The sequence below is a fragment of the Haliotis rubra genome, unplaced genomic scaffold (genome assembly GCF_003918875.1).
Source record: "Haliotis rubra isolate DU_JTF1 unplaced genomic scaffold, ASM391887v1 Scf760, whole genome shotgun sequence".
Taxonomy (NCBI): domain Eukaryota; kingdom Metazoa; phylum Mollusca; class Gastropoda; order Lepetellida; family Haliotidae; genus Haliotis; species Haliotis rubra.
The window spans coordinates 288,047-305,438 of NW_025767480.1; the positions used below are offsets into that span (position 1 = coordinate 288,047).

General features: G+C 40.9%; 1 protein-coding gene across 1 annotated transcript; it reads left to right on the forward strand.

The window, feature by feature from the left end:
* The first annotated feature begins 161 nt into the window (after positions 1-161).
* On the forward strand, positions 162-10,085 carry LOC124260402. Its single transcript, XM_046694704.1, has 9 exons — positions 162-799; positions 1,343-1,522; positions 3,084-3,201; positions 4,334-4,501; positions 5,402-5,578; positions 6,391-6,552; positions 7,493-7,598; positions 8,394-8,515; positions 8,959-10,085. The coding sequence occupies exons 1-9, from the start codon at positions 213-215 to the stop codon at positions 9,247-9,249; spliced, it is 1,911 nt and encodes a 636-aa protein (XP_046550660.1). The 5' UTR covers positions 162-212; the 3' UTR covers positions 9,250-10,085.
* Positions 10,086-17,392: the final 7,307 nt, after the last annotated feature.

A 17,392-nucleotide genomic window follows, 5' to 3' on the forward strand; every position in this document is an offset into this window, starting at 1 on the left:
CGCATTTGCATGTTCCTTGTAACATGATTCACGACCTAGACATCACAAGTTATTGATGACCTAAGCAGCTACAGCCATGACCCAAAACGTGCCCTTTTTAGAGATAAACATATGCGCATCTGTTCCTTGTTCACATCGGCTTTCATGTGTCATACATTATATATTCCCAAAAGACTATCGTTCACCATAGTGTCAGCCTTCCGCAATACATCATGGTTGTCCTAATGTTATGCTGGTTATTACTGACGCTGGTCGGTGTGTCCGCCTCCCCTACTAAGCAAGAGATAGAAAGTTCTATACGAGTCATGAGAGATCTTGTGGAAAATGCCCAGGTAAAGAAGGACAAGAAATACGTGCCTCTACTTGAATGGGCCGAAGACAAGGGGGTCTGGCCAAGTTATGTGAAGCAGTACTTCCATGGTGTCCCTGACCTGGCACTGTTCAGACAGCTGTTTGGTGTGTTCGACAACAACATGTTTGCCACAGCGTATGTGATGGAGATTCTTGCAGAGTTTAGTAAATATGGGGATATGACGGATTACAATCTGGCGGAGCTCAACGCCGGTCTTGACGCCATAAAGGATCATCGCGACAAGAACCTTGCCTTCAATAATTCGTTGATGACGTTCTGGCCACAAGTCTATAATGAAACCTTAAAGACGTGGGACAGCAGTCCTCGAAACTTAGTGGATCTTATAGAAGCGACAAAATATCTGCCTTTGAACTGGACGTATGCTGAGCTGGAGAAACTTGGTCTGAAGGACATAGAATACATTATGGTACGGCTCATGCGATCTAGGTAATGGACTCCTATACGTACTATATACATAACCATTTAATATCAGCGACAGAACACATTCCGTTTAGTTTAACTCTGTTATTTATCTTTTATTTGACACTCCAAGTCTATAAAACGCTGAAACATCTTCTTGGAGAAACAGGGACGGTGGGGTAGCGATGTTGGCTCGTCATGCCGAAAACCCGGGTTCGATTTCACGCATGGGTACAATTAGTCTGTCGTACAGACCCTGAAGCAAATATATCCAAGAAAGCCCACACAAGTCTAGAAAATGTGGCAAGTCTAGATTTCCTCTGAAAATGAAGAAAGTCTCAGGGCTCCTTTTCATTATATATTTTTTTTTTACTATGAACTTTTTTTCAGTAAAATATGTTCATTTCAGAGACTAGTTGTTAGTCTAGGGTACAATGTGTGAAGCCCATTTCTGGTGTCCCCCCGCCGTGGTATTGCTGGAATAGAGCTAACAGCGGAGTAAAACGATACTCACTCACTCACTCTTGGAGAAACCATTACGTTATTGATTACACTCCCCATTCCTTTCAGAGACGGGTACATGTCGGTGTTTCACGTGCCACCAGATTTTGATGACACTTTTCTCAATATCGGTCTGGGTTCAATGCTGAAGGAAATGTCTCACACCTTCCCAGAGGCCTCTGACTTGTGGATGTCCCAGAACCCAAACCTGACATCTGTATTTGATGCTCTAAAGCGTTATGCCTACAGGTACCATCGTAGCGTTTACATGCTTGTGTACAGGTTCAATGTATGAATCAGCGTGCCAACACGTAATAGGTCTTCCATTTGATCACTTGCAGGTGAACACTATGTATAAGATGTTTTTGCACACATAAGCGGTTTCCACCAATATGCCAGTATGTAAGACCTCTGTAACACCTTTAGTACACCATTCATCTGTTCAATGATCCGCTCTTGATGGACTACAATTTGTATCCTATATTTGAACCCGAAATATACAATATATGTAATATATATCAATTTGTTCCGAATGCTCACACATACACATGCACGGACAACCGAGTTTTCAGCTTGTAACGCAGTGCAAAACGAAACTGACAGGATTACATGAATACAACGCATTGTTGGTTTACAAATCTCCTAATATGTGAAATCCATGGATACACACTGCCTTTTAGAAAGTCATTAAATTTAATGCATGTTATAACTGAGATAAATATGCCATATGTTGCATGTGGAATACACACAGACAGGAACAGTTAATAACAGACAGTTTCGAATCTGTGCCTAAGAACTGTAAAATGCACCCAATTGCTTTATTTATGTGTGTATATGATATACCCCAAAATGTAACAGCAACCAGAACTATACCTTTTCTGACGTGAGCTCCATAATGTCATGATGGAACTATGATTTGATCATTTTACCATGTTCATTAATAAAATCATTCAGAAATGTTATACCCTCTTTATGACACTGTGCAATATATATGGGCTTTTATATGGAATTGTTATACCAAAGTGATTTGCTCATAATATCTTCAATAGTTGTTTCTTTAGTATGTATGTATGTATGTATGTATGTATGTATGTATGTATGTATGTATGTATGTATGTATGTATGTATGTATGTATGTATGTATGTATGTATGTATGTATGTATGTATGTATGTATGTATGTATGTATGTATGTATGTATGTATGTATGAGTGTGTGTATGTGTGTGTGTATGTATGTATGTATGTGTGTGTATGTATGTATGTATGTGTGTGTTTGTGTGTGTGTGTGTGTATGTATGTATGTATGTATGTATGTATGTATGTATGTATGTATGTATGTATGTATGTATGTATGTATGTATGTATGTATGTATGTATGTATGTATGTATGTATGTATGTATGTATGTATGTATGTATGTATGTATGTATGTATGTATGTATGTATGTGTGTATGTATGTATGTGTGTCTATGTATGTGTTGATGATACATTTACAACAGTAGCCATATATTTTGATGCACACTTCACCTATGAATGTTTAGAATGGATAGAAAAATGTAACTTCAAAAGATGGGGAAAAATGATGTGATGATCTTATGTGCTTTAGTTGCATGTTACATTCTCCGCGTAGAACGAACTCAAGGGGACCACACTTTTTAGTTCCATAAAATCGCATTTGGAAAATACTCATTTCAACTAAAAATACAACAGCAAAAACCAAGACAAGTCAGTGCTTCTGTCAGTTCGGTATAAGTGTGATCGTTATAAACGTACTTTCCTGTACGATAACGTTTCCGATTGTTTGCACAGGCCATTTTCCGGAGATCAGCGAGTCAACACGATCGATTCCCGATCGTACGTCTACCTGCGGAAGTGGCTGGCCCAGGAGAAGCTGGCTGGCAACGACGTCGCCCTTGTAACCACGTGGGTTAGTAGAGTGCACTTTACGTCCGTTTCAATACATGACACGCACTGAAGTCAGTAATCTTGTGCACAATAACATGACATCCATGTATGTACCTTGTATCGCTGCAACTCTATGACAACAGCATTTGTATTGCATATATCCGATATAATATATATATATATATATGTATACACACACACATATATATATATATACTGAACATCAAAACGCACCACTTATAAAAGTTCAGATTATTAAAAGCACGTGTAAGGAATTGATATTTTTTGAGTGGATAAAAACAGATGGGCGACTGACAAAAACAACAACACAGAAAAGACGCTCATTCATTGAAATGTTCCACAGTCAGAAAGGATCAAATCGAAAAGTCAATATCGCGTGCGACCGCCATTTGCATTGACACATGCAATTCAACGTCTCCTCATTGAGTCAATAAGCGTCCGAATAGAGTTCTTGAGGATGGCTTTCCACTTCTGCAGTAGTGCAGCCTCAAGATGTTTCACATCTGTTGTCGCCGCGAGAGACTTTGACCAATTTCGTCCCACAAGTGCTCCATGAGGGATACATCTGGCGACTGCGCAGGCCAATGAATAACCTGTTGCTGGGCCAGATACTGCATGGAAAGTCTTGTTGTGTGTGCCCGTGCCTTGTCCTGTTGAAAAGTATGGACATCTTGGTGGTGATTGAAGACGGATACGATGTGATTCTGAAGAATCTGCTCACGGTAATAAAGGGCATTAACTCTCCCTTAAAAGACATGAAGGCAGTCCTGTGATTGTAATTTATTCCACCCCAGACCATGACACTCCCACCACCCAAAGGGCTGTCTGAACCACACACTCATCAGCATAACGTTCACCACGTCTACGCCAAACACGTAATCGGCCGCCAGCATTACGTAGGTGAAGACGTGACTCGTCAGTGACTACCACACCATGCCATTGTTGTAACCTTTACTGAAAATGCCTACTAGCCCATTGTATACGCTCATTACGTTGTCTGTCAGTCAGAATTGGTCCAACGTAAGGACGTCGAGCATGGATCCCTGTAGCGTGTTGACAGCGTCGCATGGAGTAAAAAATGAAATGAAAATATTCATGATAATAAATTAGTATGTTTCTGATTTCTGTACTAGATCCAGGACACGGACGAAGTTCGGACCTGGTTTGCAAAGGGGGTGATGATGCCGTTCAATGTGAACAACGTGGACGTCACGGTATCTGCTAACTTCATGTACGCTGTAACAGCTGGCATCATCAGTGGCGTTCTCGAGCCCTCCTTGTTGGATGACACAGATATTCTGGTAGATATAACTCTATAATCCTACATTCTATGTTCTGTACCCGACACTAACAGCGTGGTCCACACCTTCTGTTGTAGAGATCCCATTAGTGAGTGTACAGGGCAACACCATGTGGTAGATATTCCGATAGTGAGAGTATAGAGCAACACCATGTTGCAGATATTCCGATAGTGAGAGTATAGAGCAACACCATGTGGTAGATATTCCGATAGTGAGAGTATAGAGCAACACTATGTGGCAGATATCCCGATAATGAGAGTATAGAACAACACTATGTGGCAGATATCCCGATAGTGAGAGTATAGAGCAACACCATGTTGCAGGTATCCCGATAGTGAGAGTACAGAGCAACACCATGTTGCAGATATCCCGATAGTGAGAGTATAGAGCAACACTATGTGGCAGATATCCCGATAGTGAGAGTACAGACCAACACCATGTGGTAGATATTCCGATAGTGAGAGTATAGAGCAGCACCATGTGGTAGATATTCCGATAGTGAGAGTATAGAGCAACACTATGTGGCAGATATGCCGATAGTGAGAGTTTAGAGCAACACCATGTCCATAGCAGGATATCATGATATAGTTTTGTCGCTGCTATAATAAATCATTAAAGTTCAAACTTCTGAAATAAAATGATAATAAGCTATAAAATAGGTAACTGAATTAAATTCTCAACACATGTGAGTATTGATAATTAACACTGATATACGATAGTCGTACGTAGCGCTTTCTGAAACGGGGCCATGATATATACTTGGGACGTCACATAAATCAGCAAATTATTTCCATGCATGGTCACTACAGTGAAGCCTGTTTTGGGATAACCAATATACGCACTTACTATTATTAGTGGCAAACCGCTTGGGTAATGTATGTTTTTGTGTTTACATTGCAGCATATCTATAACGACACAACACGAATGCTCGCTTTCCAAATCCAGACTAATTTCTCCGATCGTGTTGACCTGGCGTTGACATACTATCCACCAGTTATTGAGTTCTACTGGTTTGTGGCCAGGACGTACAACAAACTCCAGGAAACTCTAGACAGGGCGGGATCGCTGCCTCACAAGGTGAGGTTGCATAGGCTACTCCAGTGTCTAATCTATCGTTGGTACCACAGTTCTGAGGGCCCAGGTGTTTCAGTCGTATTAGACTAGTATTAATCTTCTTTTCTCTGCGAATCCGTATTCTTGACACACATCCGTTTCTACGTTTACACCTGTCCGCCAAGGATTCCACACGTATCCACACGTCTCTCTTGTACAGACGTGCAAACAGAGAATTCCACGGGGATCGAGATATGACATCTCCAAAGGTCCGATTCCATACTAACGTTTATCCCGCAAAACTCGGTTGCAAATGCATGAACGGATACTGATGTGCATGAGCGTAGTTCCAGTGTATTTGCTACAAAACGATTATTTGTATTCGGGTGAGGATCCCCAAAACAAGTATGGATAACTGCTAAATACTACAGACAAGTGTAAGTAGTCCTTAAGGCTTGTTTGAGTGGCACTTTCAATATGGTCCTTAAGGCTCCAAAATGCACCACGTGCAACTATCACAATGACAGCATTTTCTAAAATACATGTATGTGAATTCCAGATCGTGTTCTGTTTTGTCTATGTGACCACAATGACGAACGGTTAAAACCTGCAACACTTCCGGCTTTCCAAACAAGCTGACGCTGTGACTTATCCGGAATATTGTTCAATGCGGCGCTACTCTCTCAGCAACTTCATAGTAAAGAGCAGCTGTCCACTTTGAGGTTGAGATGTTGATTAAATTGCTCTCCTGAAACCGATTAGATTTGATTATTTTACATTATGATACCATTTTAAACATACAACCTTATAATGCATTGCATTTCGTTAAACTGAAGGGAATGGATCAGGTTCTGGAGGACTTTAAGCAGGTGCTGCGGACCTACGCTTCGCCTTGGATCCTGGACCAGCGGAAGTCTGAATCCCAGTCAGGCATGAACACCATCTACTACGATGACTTCATCGGTGATGGCGACATCACATACGACAACAAGTCTGTGGTAATACTCGCAACATTACGTGACAGCAATGTCCCAGTAATATGAAGGTTCGGGACACCTGACATGGGTTTCATACGTTGCGGGGACTCGAACCCGGATGAATGAATGCCTCAACCACCAGTCTACTCAACCGCGCAGTTTTCCATCATCTGTCCACTCGATAAGTTCTTGAATAATAATGTCGACTGGTATTAGACTAAAGGTATTCCAAATAGTACTGGAGTGAAGGTATGTCGAATGATATGTCGAGTGTCACTGAAGTAAAGGTGTGTTAAGTGGTACTGGACTTGAAGGTATGTCGATTGGTACTGGACTGATGAGGTGGCGATTGGTTCTGGACTTGAAGGTATGTCAAGTAGCACAGGGGTAATAGTACATGTAGTGTAGAGCACGCCTAAAGGAATGTCGAATGGGGCTGGACTAGAAGTGGGTATGGTAGCTTGACCACCCGATCCCGTTAGTCGATTCAAGCAGGGGTTGATAAACAGAGAATAATGTGTACATTAACATTGCTCACTCGTGCATGTACATTCACAAAACAAATCGTTGACATGATTAGAGAAAGCAGCATTGCCAACTAGCTTCAAGTAGACATTAACATCACACGTATCTTTCAACGAAGATTGCATCAAGTTCGTTTCTGTTCAATTTTCAAAAATGACATTCAATGAAAGCATTAATGTGACTTTTCATAAGTGGTATTTTGGACCCTTGTTTCCATAATTTATTCCATTTTAATTTTCCGTTACCATATGGCATGTATCATACGAAATATGGTGGAACATGCATAATTACTAGTTCTTAGACTGGTTTTAAATCTTTAGAAGGTTTCAAGCACACAACAAAGGTCGGAGTATTTATCAAGTGCAGATATAATACTGATTTGATAAGCAATGATTTGTTTACTTCGTAAGTGTCCTATGGAAATGTTTCATTGAAGAACAATGCGGAAGACCGTATTTTCACCAGCTCCATGGCTCTAAATGCACTTCTGACTATCTGGGCAACTGAAGATCAGCACACGGGGCAGATTATCTGGGATAAAGGTAGGTGCAAACATCGCTGTTCATTAACCTTGGCAGTGACATTCATGTACATTATCTATCAACAGAACTTCACTAAATGTTCGTGATCCCATATCCTCATAAACGTAAATCCCATTACCAGATGTCATTACGTCGACGTCACGTTTCTTACCTTAGTAAAAGTAGTTTATGTTCTTGACGTGAACCGTTTTCACCAAACATCCAATTAAAATCTGGGCTTCCTGTTAAGAAACAAGTATGAGCAGGGCAAGCTAACGTTTATTCCCACAAATACCTTCAGAAGCTGCAAAGGCACTATGGTATACAAATAGGGCATTGAGTCAGGGCAGGGCATTGAGTCCACCTCCACGAGTGCGCTCTGTCAATAGATAAGGCCTCAAGAAAGAAATCACTATAGGTTTGCTGAACCCAGAGTTCAGAGTAGGAATGTGCCTATCAGCCACTATTATACAATGGTGAAACTGGGTTCCTGAAGAGAAGGAAGCGGTGCCACGGTTGAGCACGTCACAAAACACATACATTTCCCACAAACAGGTGACCGTGACTACGAAGCGTTAGTAGCCCCATGTAATTCAACACACAACGATAAAGTATTGAGTTACGACGGGTCGAAACGTTACGAACACTTCGTGGAACGAGACCCCGGCTGACGTTACATCTTGAAGTCAGAATGAACTGTGGGAAGGGACATTATCATTCATTACCTGTCAGGCTGATGACGTTTTTCAGTAAGTGGTTTCGGTGTTACAAGTATCTAACAATATGAACTCTCGTTCCATTTTTCCCACATTGCAGATACACCATCATTAGTTCAAGACACTGTGCAGAAGATTGTAACCTGGCTATACTTAAATAGCTATGGGGGCAACTACAGACCATGGAACGCCTTCTTCTCTGGTTCAAACAAAGGCGCAACGGTAAGAAAGATGATGTCATATGTTCACATTTTAACACGGGACAGAACATGTTCAAATTTGCGACTTACATACGGAGCTGTTTGGGCTAACGCTCTGTAAAATGTGACGTTATGGACTTGCATGTGAACAAGTGTGTGGGCTTGCCACATCTACACGTACAAGAAGTTTATTGATGATATAAAGATACACCCTATATTTTCTGATTTAAATAGCCATGCTATCGTGTTTTATACAATAATGTGTGGTACATAATGTAACGGTAAATTGGTTTCGTCGCTCATGCCGTACACCTCAAACACCTGGGTGTGATTCCGCACATGACACAAGAGATTCGTTTTGGTTTTCGCAGTCCCTTTCGTCCTTCCAATAAAGGGATAACAGTATGCATTTTGTGTTCTTGTATTATGTAATCTGTTTCGAGATCAGTGTTTTCTGCTCATCAGACATCGCCAGCAATGTACCCAGTGAACCGGATAGAGTTGTTCAATGGGACAACGATCCCTATCAATGACAAATGTAAAATAAAAAGGGGGCCCGAACCATATATTTTTGGCGTTGAGGGCACTATACCCGAAGAGACGTATGACAACATGACCAGTGAATGTCGTTCTCCTGTGGTGTTCCATGGATACAACGACCAGGATCGCTACTTTCCTTTCTGGACCTCTGACGCCTACACCTACGTCACTGTCATCACTGGAATGGCCAAATACGTCCGCACCCTACCCGAATAACAGTCCTCTCAGAAAAATAACAAAAATAAAAACAACCAACAAGGCATTTAAAGGGAAGTTTGAGAAATTGCTTAGAAATATGAATTAGCGGGCAAACGAAAATCAAATGAAAAAGATCATTCGATGGTAATGTATTTGATATGCTACCCGTTAAACAGCCATAGTGCATATATTATGTGTGTATTTAAGTATATCTACTTTCTATATAAACTGTTTTTTCATCTCTTGCCATATACATGTACAAACATTGTATATAAATATAGTACACATGTAATAGTAATGCATATTCAAATAACAGTAGCACTAATGTGTGTCAAGTATGTGCACTAAAGCATCCACTAACTGTGGAAACAGAAAACTGTTAAAGGTCTGACATTTACATGTACAGAGGGCGATATGGTACATGTTAAAACAGCCACAGTGCATATATAATGTGTGTATTTCAGTATGTCTACTTACCTATTGATACGGGTTACATTGTTCTGTTTTTGGACATCAAATTTGTTGTTAATTCCTTTTTGTTTTCAGCCAAATAAAGAGCTGGTAACATGTGTAATGTTTGGTTCGATACGGTATTTAAACATGTACTTTTTTAAATGCGTACTTCACCTGTCAATGTATATTAACTTCGAAAGTATTCTAAGAGGAATACACTTCTGGCGAAATCGGATGTGTCGATTGCGCCAAACTCATCAATCCGGTGTCAGCAAACTCTTTCTATGTGTATCACTATTTTAAGGTGGCTGCATTGTACGTATTATATCGAATTTATGGTTGTCTCGAACTCAGCTTACAGTAACAGAAAATACATTAAAGAAAGTATATACAATGTGAAACGGTGTCTGTTGTTTGGTGTCTTGGACAGTCGGTAATGAGGCCAAGGTGAGTGGAACCCTTGATATTTCTGGGGTAGACAAAGGAATTTGACAGAATGCTCCCGATGCTAAGTCAGAACACATAACGTAGAAGATATGGACACGTGTTGACTGCGTCATAGTAATGTCACCCAAAAACTTTGGTTTGCAGTCGACAGGTATGAATACACATAGGGGCATGCATTGGTCATTTGGGGGTAGTCAATCGATAAATATACAAACAATTTTGTTCCTGGCATCAGACATCGACTAGGTTGAACAAACCGACTTCAGTAATGACCAGATGGTTTACATGTGGCAGTTTCATACTAGCGATATGTTATCTAAATATGCCACGGATGAGTAGAACAACATATACATTTGGAAACATACATCATGTGTAGATATAGGCGTGCCACGCCAGTCAAAAATGAATCGAGGTCAATCACTCACTCGCCCACCTCTAGATATACTGACGTGCAATAGAAATTACTTTGGGATCATTTTCCAAATAAATATTTTTAATAATGTACATGTTCCCAAACCACCACAAAATATGTTTGGTTGATATGTACAAGACATACCTGGTTGCGACGTTGCAAGCAGTTCACGTGTTAGCCCCAAATACCCGACACATGACGTTGATGGCGTGATCCAAGATGTACGTATGGCCCGAATGCTCACAGTACACTGTCGGTTCATCACTGCGTTCCAGTGGTCCCCACATACTTTTTCTGCACATGCACGTGCAAGATTATGCTTGTTCATGATATTTCACTCACAGCATTGTTAAGGTGTGCTCAAGTCAATCACATCATAACACCTTTCAGAATATTAACTTTGTTCTTTGGAAAATAGATCCCAAACACCACTTGTGTACTTTCTGTGTTCGTATGTTCTTATGAACAAAAAGAAAAAGTATACAAAATATCCTGAACGATATATCCCCGCTCATTCAGCGTCACCGGTGCAATGATGTAATGAAGCGGTCATAAAATACGCGTCAGCGGACTATACAGTTCTTGTTGGTATTGCAGGGATTGTTTGCAAAGGCATCATTAACCATGATACAGAAGGTGGGGTGACCAACATTCTCAGTGGAGTCATTACGAGTTAAGATGATAATCAGGACGTGTTGGATTCGACACCACGACAGGCGTGGGAAGTTTGTGCCTTAAGGAAATAAGGTCATGTTTGTTTGCAGGTTTACTCCCCCTAGCTGCCCGCTCATTCACTTACCTGCCGAGGGTGCCCTTGGGGAATTGTTCTACGCTGAATGATGAACAGCAGAACACATATTTTCGCACTAAATTTGCAATCGTGAACTATGAATCGTGAATCCTAGTTTTCATGACTGACAAATCACGACACCAGTTAATGGAAAGCAGTTACACATTTGGGGAAGAAATCTCTTCAACAGGATGTGATTTGATCTTACAAAAGCAGTGTCTATGATGTCAAGGCTATATAATTGGACTCCCTAAGCCGTTGGTGGTGACATGCAACATGGACGTGATATTGAACGTTATGGCCGGCATATGAGACACATTGTGTTAAGAGTTGGATATTTATGTATTCTGACTGTATGTGGTGTAGCGATGCACAGGCCAATGCGCGATCGAACTTTGCTCAGTCTGGACAGCTTCAGATACACGAGTAAAACGTTGTAACCTAATATTTAGATGGCTGAAAATATAGATTTGAAGAATGGAATTGGCGTCACGTAGTGTTCTGTTATTGCCGAGGGTCCTCCTCTAATAACAATGTCGTGTTCGGTAATGCTCCAACGAAGTTTCCAAAATGTGACAGGGAACAACATAGCTGAAAAAAAGGTCGTTTATCAGTGAATTGTAGTATTGAATCGCCAACATCGATTTAACGTCCCATTCGTGTGGATGATTACTTCAAAGTAAGTTAGTCGGGTAGTGTTTACCCAACACAACATATGTATGCCTGAAATAATGTGACGATGCGACGTAAAAGCTCAACTATTTGATTGGTGAGTGAGTGAGTGAGTATGTTTTAACGCCGCTTTTAACAATATTTAAGCAATATCACGACAGGGGACACCAGAAATGGGCTTCACATATTGTACCCATGTGGGGAATCGAAACCGGGTCTTCAGCGTGACGAGCGAACGCCTTAACCACTAGGCTACCAAACCGCCCCTGTACAGTATTGGTAATAAGTCACAACCCACGAGTTCTTCTTTGAGAATTTTTGATATTGCATACGTCAGCACCCCTCGAAATCTAACACCAAACCCTTACAGAAAATAGAACCCCCATCATGGGCAACACCGGCGACGGATCCAATTATACGGATCCACGGCGTTGGAGCTGTGTGGAATGATGCTGCATTGATGTTACACCCTTCAGTTGTCCCAGCCAAATCCCGACCGTTGAGTTTCAGCTATGAGCTGATATAAGAACACAAATTGCTCGTAAGGGCAGTACCGTTGTTTGTTTATCGGTCTGTTCATAACCGGGTCTGCATCAAACACGCCAGTGAGTGTGTCTATCAACTAGTACGGCGATTCTCACAGCCAGAGCCCGTTGGTCGGGTTTGAATACAAGCATGGGTTGCTGGAGAGTAAGTCTCAGTGACCCGAAAATGTATTAAAACATGCACTAGTAGAAGTAGCAGCAGTAGTAGTAGTAGTAATAGTACTAGTAGTAGTAATAGCAGTAGTAGTAGTAATAGTAGTACTAGTAATATAAGTAGTATTAATAGTAGTAGTAGTAGTAATAGTAGCAGCAGTAGCAGTAGTAGTAATAGTAGTAGTAGTTGTAGTAGTAATAGTAGTAGTAGTAGTAGTAATAGTAGTAGTAGTAATAATAGTAGTAGTAGTAATAGTAGTAGTAGTAATATTAGTAGTATTAATAGTAGTACTAGTAATATTAGTAGTATTAATAGTAGTAGTAGTAGTAGTAGTAGTAATAGTAGCAGCAGTAGTAGTAATAGTAGTAGTTGTTGTAGTAGTAATAGTAGTAGTAGTAGTAATAGTAGTAGTAGTAATAGTAGTAGTATTAGTAGTAATAGTAGTTGTAGTAGTAATAGTAGTAGTAGTAATAGTAACAGCAGTAGTAGTAATAGAAGTAGTAGTAGTAATAGTAGTAGTAGTAGTAGTAGTAGCTGTAGTAGTAATAGTAGTTAGTGGTGGTGGTGGTGGTGGTGGTAGTAGTAGTAGTAGTCGTAGTAGTAGTGGTGGTGGTGGTGGTGGTGGTAGTGGTGGTAGTGGTGGTAGTGGCAGCAGTAGTAGTAGTAGCAGTAGTATCACGAGTAGTAGCTGCAGCAGCCTGTCTGGCAGCAGCAGGAGCAGCAGCTGAAGTCATAGTGGTTGTAGTGACAACACTGACTGTGTGTATGACAAAATGCATTGCCGTCGTTGATCGAAAAGTCACAACAAATCAATATGGAATGTCTCTGCATATGGGATTCACTCTAACTAAATTACATATTATTCTAAGGTTGTCCTGACGAATCTTGTCTACTGATGACAATACACCATGGTGATATGTGTAGAGTAGTCTATTCTACAAATCGACATTCAGCTGTTCTAACAGCAATCCTTTACTTCTGGGAACACTACAAACTCTGGTTCTTCTTAAGATGCTTTTGTTTTGGCATTAACAGGAGACTATATACTACGTTTCGGGTAAACAAGAAAAATGTGCGTGTCAGATATTCAAACACTGCTTGTTTGGTAGAGAGAGGTAACGACATTTCATGGTGATGGGAAGAGTTTGCTATGCTACTTCATTATCAACACGTAAAGCGAGGCTTAAAAGAATTACTTCTCAATACATTCTGCTTCCTCTCTCGCAATCACGTTGTGCTGGGAAACACGACCACTTTGAGTGGAATCGGTTACCCAAATGTAAGATCGTTCTACTATTTGCATATAGTTTGTTCGGATAATGTTCCTAAATTATTCTAAATCTGGCAAATTACAGGCACGACATGAGCCCATGACGTCCCCAATGTCGGGTGTAGTTTTAACAAGGGCAGCGATTGTATGAAGACCAAACATCTTGTTTTCATCTCCCGTTTTATGATTCTTTAACACTGGTCAAGAGCCTTTCAGTGAATGTTTACAAATTCGATTTGGTGGATTAAAGTGAACACTTAAATGATAAAGAACGCGGGACCACTTAAAGAGAAACCTCTCAGACGAAGGAAGAACAGAGCACTCGTTCCCACTGTCACCCCAGACATTGTTGTTGGTGAATATACCGTAATGTGGCGGTGGTTAGATCAAACAGATAGTGTTGGCGTTGTCGATTAAGTCAGAAGGAAAATTGATAAGGGTCAAATTTCATGAGAATGTCCACAGAGACCACCCCAGGGACCATTTAGAGGGAATACGAAGGTGGATTAACATTAATGATGGCGAAAGAAATCAAATGCTAATATCATCGAGTGTATTCCTTATCACAACGTGAAACACAAGACGGGAGATACTAACGTTAGGCAGGTTTAATGGTGGCAAAATCCTTCATTTTTTTCCCTGTTGGTCCTCAATGTTTGCATTCTCTTCCCACAGAGGTTACTTGTCATATCTTCCTACGTAGGAAGATATGACAGGAGTAACCTCTGTGGGAAGAGAATGCAATGTTTGAGGCAAGACTGATAGACAGAGATTGTAGCGGAAAACATTGTAGATCGAACGATGAAACGCACCTCAGTCCGTGTTGTTATTCTTCCAATACCAAACCCCGAGAATAGATTAGCCACATCTATTTACTATATTTCGTAACTGTCAGCCATTACGATTAGTTTCAGTTTGACTCTTGACATTTCTAAGCATACGGCGCCTCGGCTGAAACTATTCAACAACTGAGATTTCTAATACTTGTGGCAACAGTGCGGTTTTGTCGCGTTTATGTCCAGCGAACAGCGGTCATGTCAGGCCTTCAAAGGCGGTGGATATATCATGAAAGGACCCACATAAAAGAGGTATTAGTAAAAGAAAAATTTGTCTAAGTCGAGAATCCGACAGTTTGTCATTTACATCCTCTGTATATAATAATGACTGTCACACCGGAGGGTGTCCACATTCATTACAAGACACAAGGACGACCACTGTGAATATATGGAAAGGGGTCCGCAACAATTAAACGTTCCATTGTGTTATGACTGAGAAATTCCACCAACTTCAACACTGGCGGCGCTGGTCTGCTAATTCACTCGCAGTGGTAATTTCAGCAGACATCAGATTATTAAGTTCGGAGATTATCTCAATAAGCAAGAGACTAATAGTATAAATAACGTTGGTAACATTGTTACCAAAAAACTCCTTTAGGAAAAAATATGGCTTTTTAAAACAATTATCATTGTAATTTAACTATTTAAGGGTGAATATTAGTGGCATTGAGAGGGAACCCTGAGCAAGGACATTAGGTCGGGGATCAAGATGACGTACCATGGATACTTTGGACTGATGATATCATACATTTCGTAGGTGGGCAAATGATTTAAAACAGTTTTGTTTCTTTATGTTACAAAAATCAGAACTTGAATTGGTCTATTTGTTTGTTGTTTAACACCACACTCAGCAATGTTCAAGAAAGCGGAGATTTGTAAACAAGCGTTCGGTTATGTTAAAACTGCACCATTACATGATACAATCGATACATCGTTGAACGTTGCAAGCAGCAATTAAAGTACATATGCCAAGCTAGATGAGCATAGAAAATAATAGATTTGGAGTTTACGTACATTAACCACTACTTAACGGAACATTAATATTTGAGTGTTTAATGTGAAGCTCTGACCATGTATGGAATTGAATATTTGGATTATGTGTTCCTCACTTTTATACGCATTTATACGAGCGAATCAAAACCATATGCTGAAAGTGTTATCGTGCATCGAACTCTGCAGTCTTTAAATATTGTCCATATTTTCATCAAGATGGATGAACATCACTCAGTCTAAAATGACAATGATCAATGAATATATGACTAACATGAAGTCGAAGGGCATGTCCAGTTGAAAAAATGCTTTAGAAACAAATTCCTGTCCACAGTATGACTCTTAATTCCAAAATGCATCAACATGCAGCCACGCCATCAAAAAAGCGCGAATTTCATTCTGAAATCATACTGACTGTGACATTAAAAGCAGGTGTATGAGAACCGATTCTCATTGCTTCACTAACGATTGTGAAACGAGGACAGAGATGCCGAGGTTAACACCTCACGAAAGAGAACGTGCACTAGGCATGATTCAGGTTGGCACCAGCAGCAGGGATATTGCTCGACAACTTGGACTTGGCCACTCCACCATCGTTAGGCTTCATAGACGACATCAGTAGACAGGCAGCACCCGTGACCTTCAATGACCTTGGCAACAACGTGTTACGACGCTCCATCAGGATCGCCATATTGACCTTGTCCATATCAGTGATTGAACACTGCCGACTGCCAGGACTGCTGCACTAGTTCAAGGTTGACGTGGGGTCATCAGCGCTGACTCCATGCGACGCCGTCTACACGCTACAGGGCTCCATGCTCGACGTCCTTACGTTGGACCAATTCTGACTGACAGACACCGTAATGAGCGTATACAATGGGCTAGCAGGCATTTTCAGTAAAGGTTACAACAATGGCATGGTGTGTAGTAGTCACTGACGAGTCACGTCTTCATCTACGTAATGCTGACGGCCGATTACGTGTTTGGCGTAGACGTGGTGAACGTTATGCTGATGAGTGTGTGGTTCAGACAGACCTTTGGGTGGTGGGAGTGTCATGGTCTGGGGTGGAATAAATTACAATCACAGGACTGCCTTCATGTCTGTCAAGGGAGAGTTAATGCCCTTTATTACCGTGAGCAGATTCTTCAGAATCACATCGTATCTGTCTTCAATCACCACCAAGATGTCCATACTTTTCAACAGGACAACGCACGGGCACACACAACAAGACTTTCCATGCAGTATCTGGCCCAGCAACACATCCAGGTTATTCATTGGCCAGCACAGTCGCCAGATGTATCCCCCATGGAGCACTTGTGGGACGAAATTGGTCAAAGTCTTTCGCGGCGACAACAGATGCGAAACATCCGGGAACTTGAGGCTGCACTACTGCAGAAGTGGAATGCCATCCTCAAGAACTCTATTCGGACGCTTATTGACTCAATGAGGAGACGTTGAACTGCATGTGTCAATGCAAATGGCGGTCACACGCGATATTGACTTTTCGATTTGACCCCACGTGTGTTTGATCCTTTCTGACTGTGGAACATTTCAATGAATGAGCGTCTTTTCTGTGTTGTTGTTTTTGTCA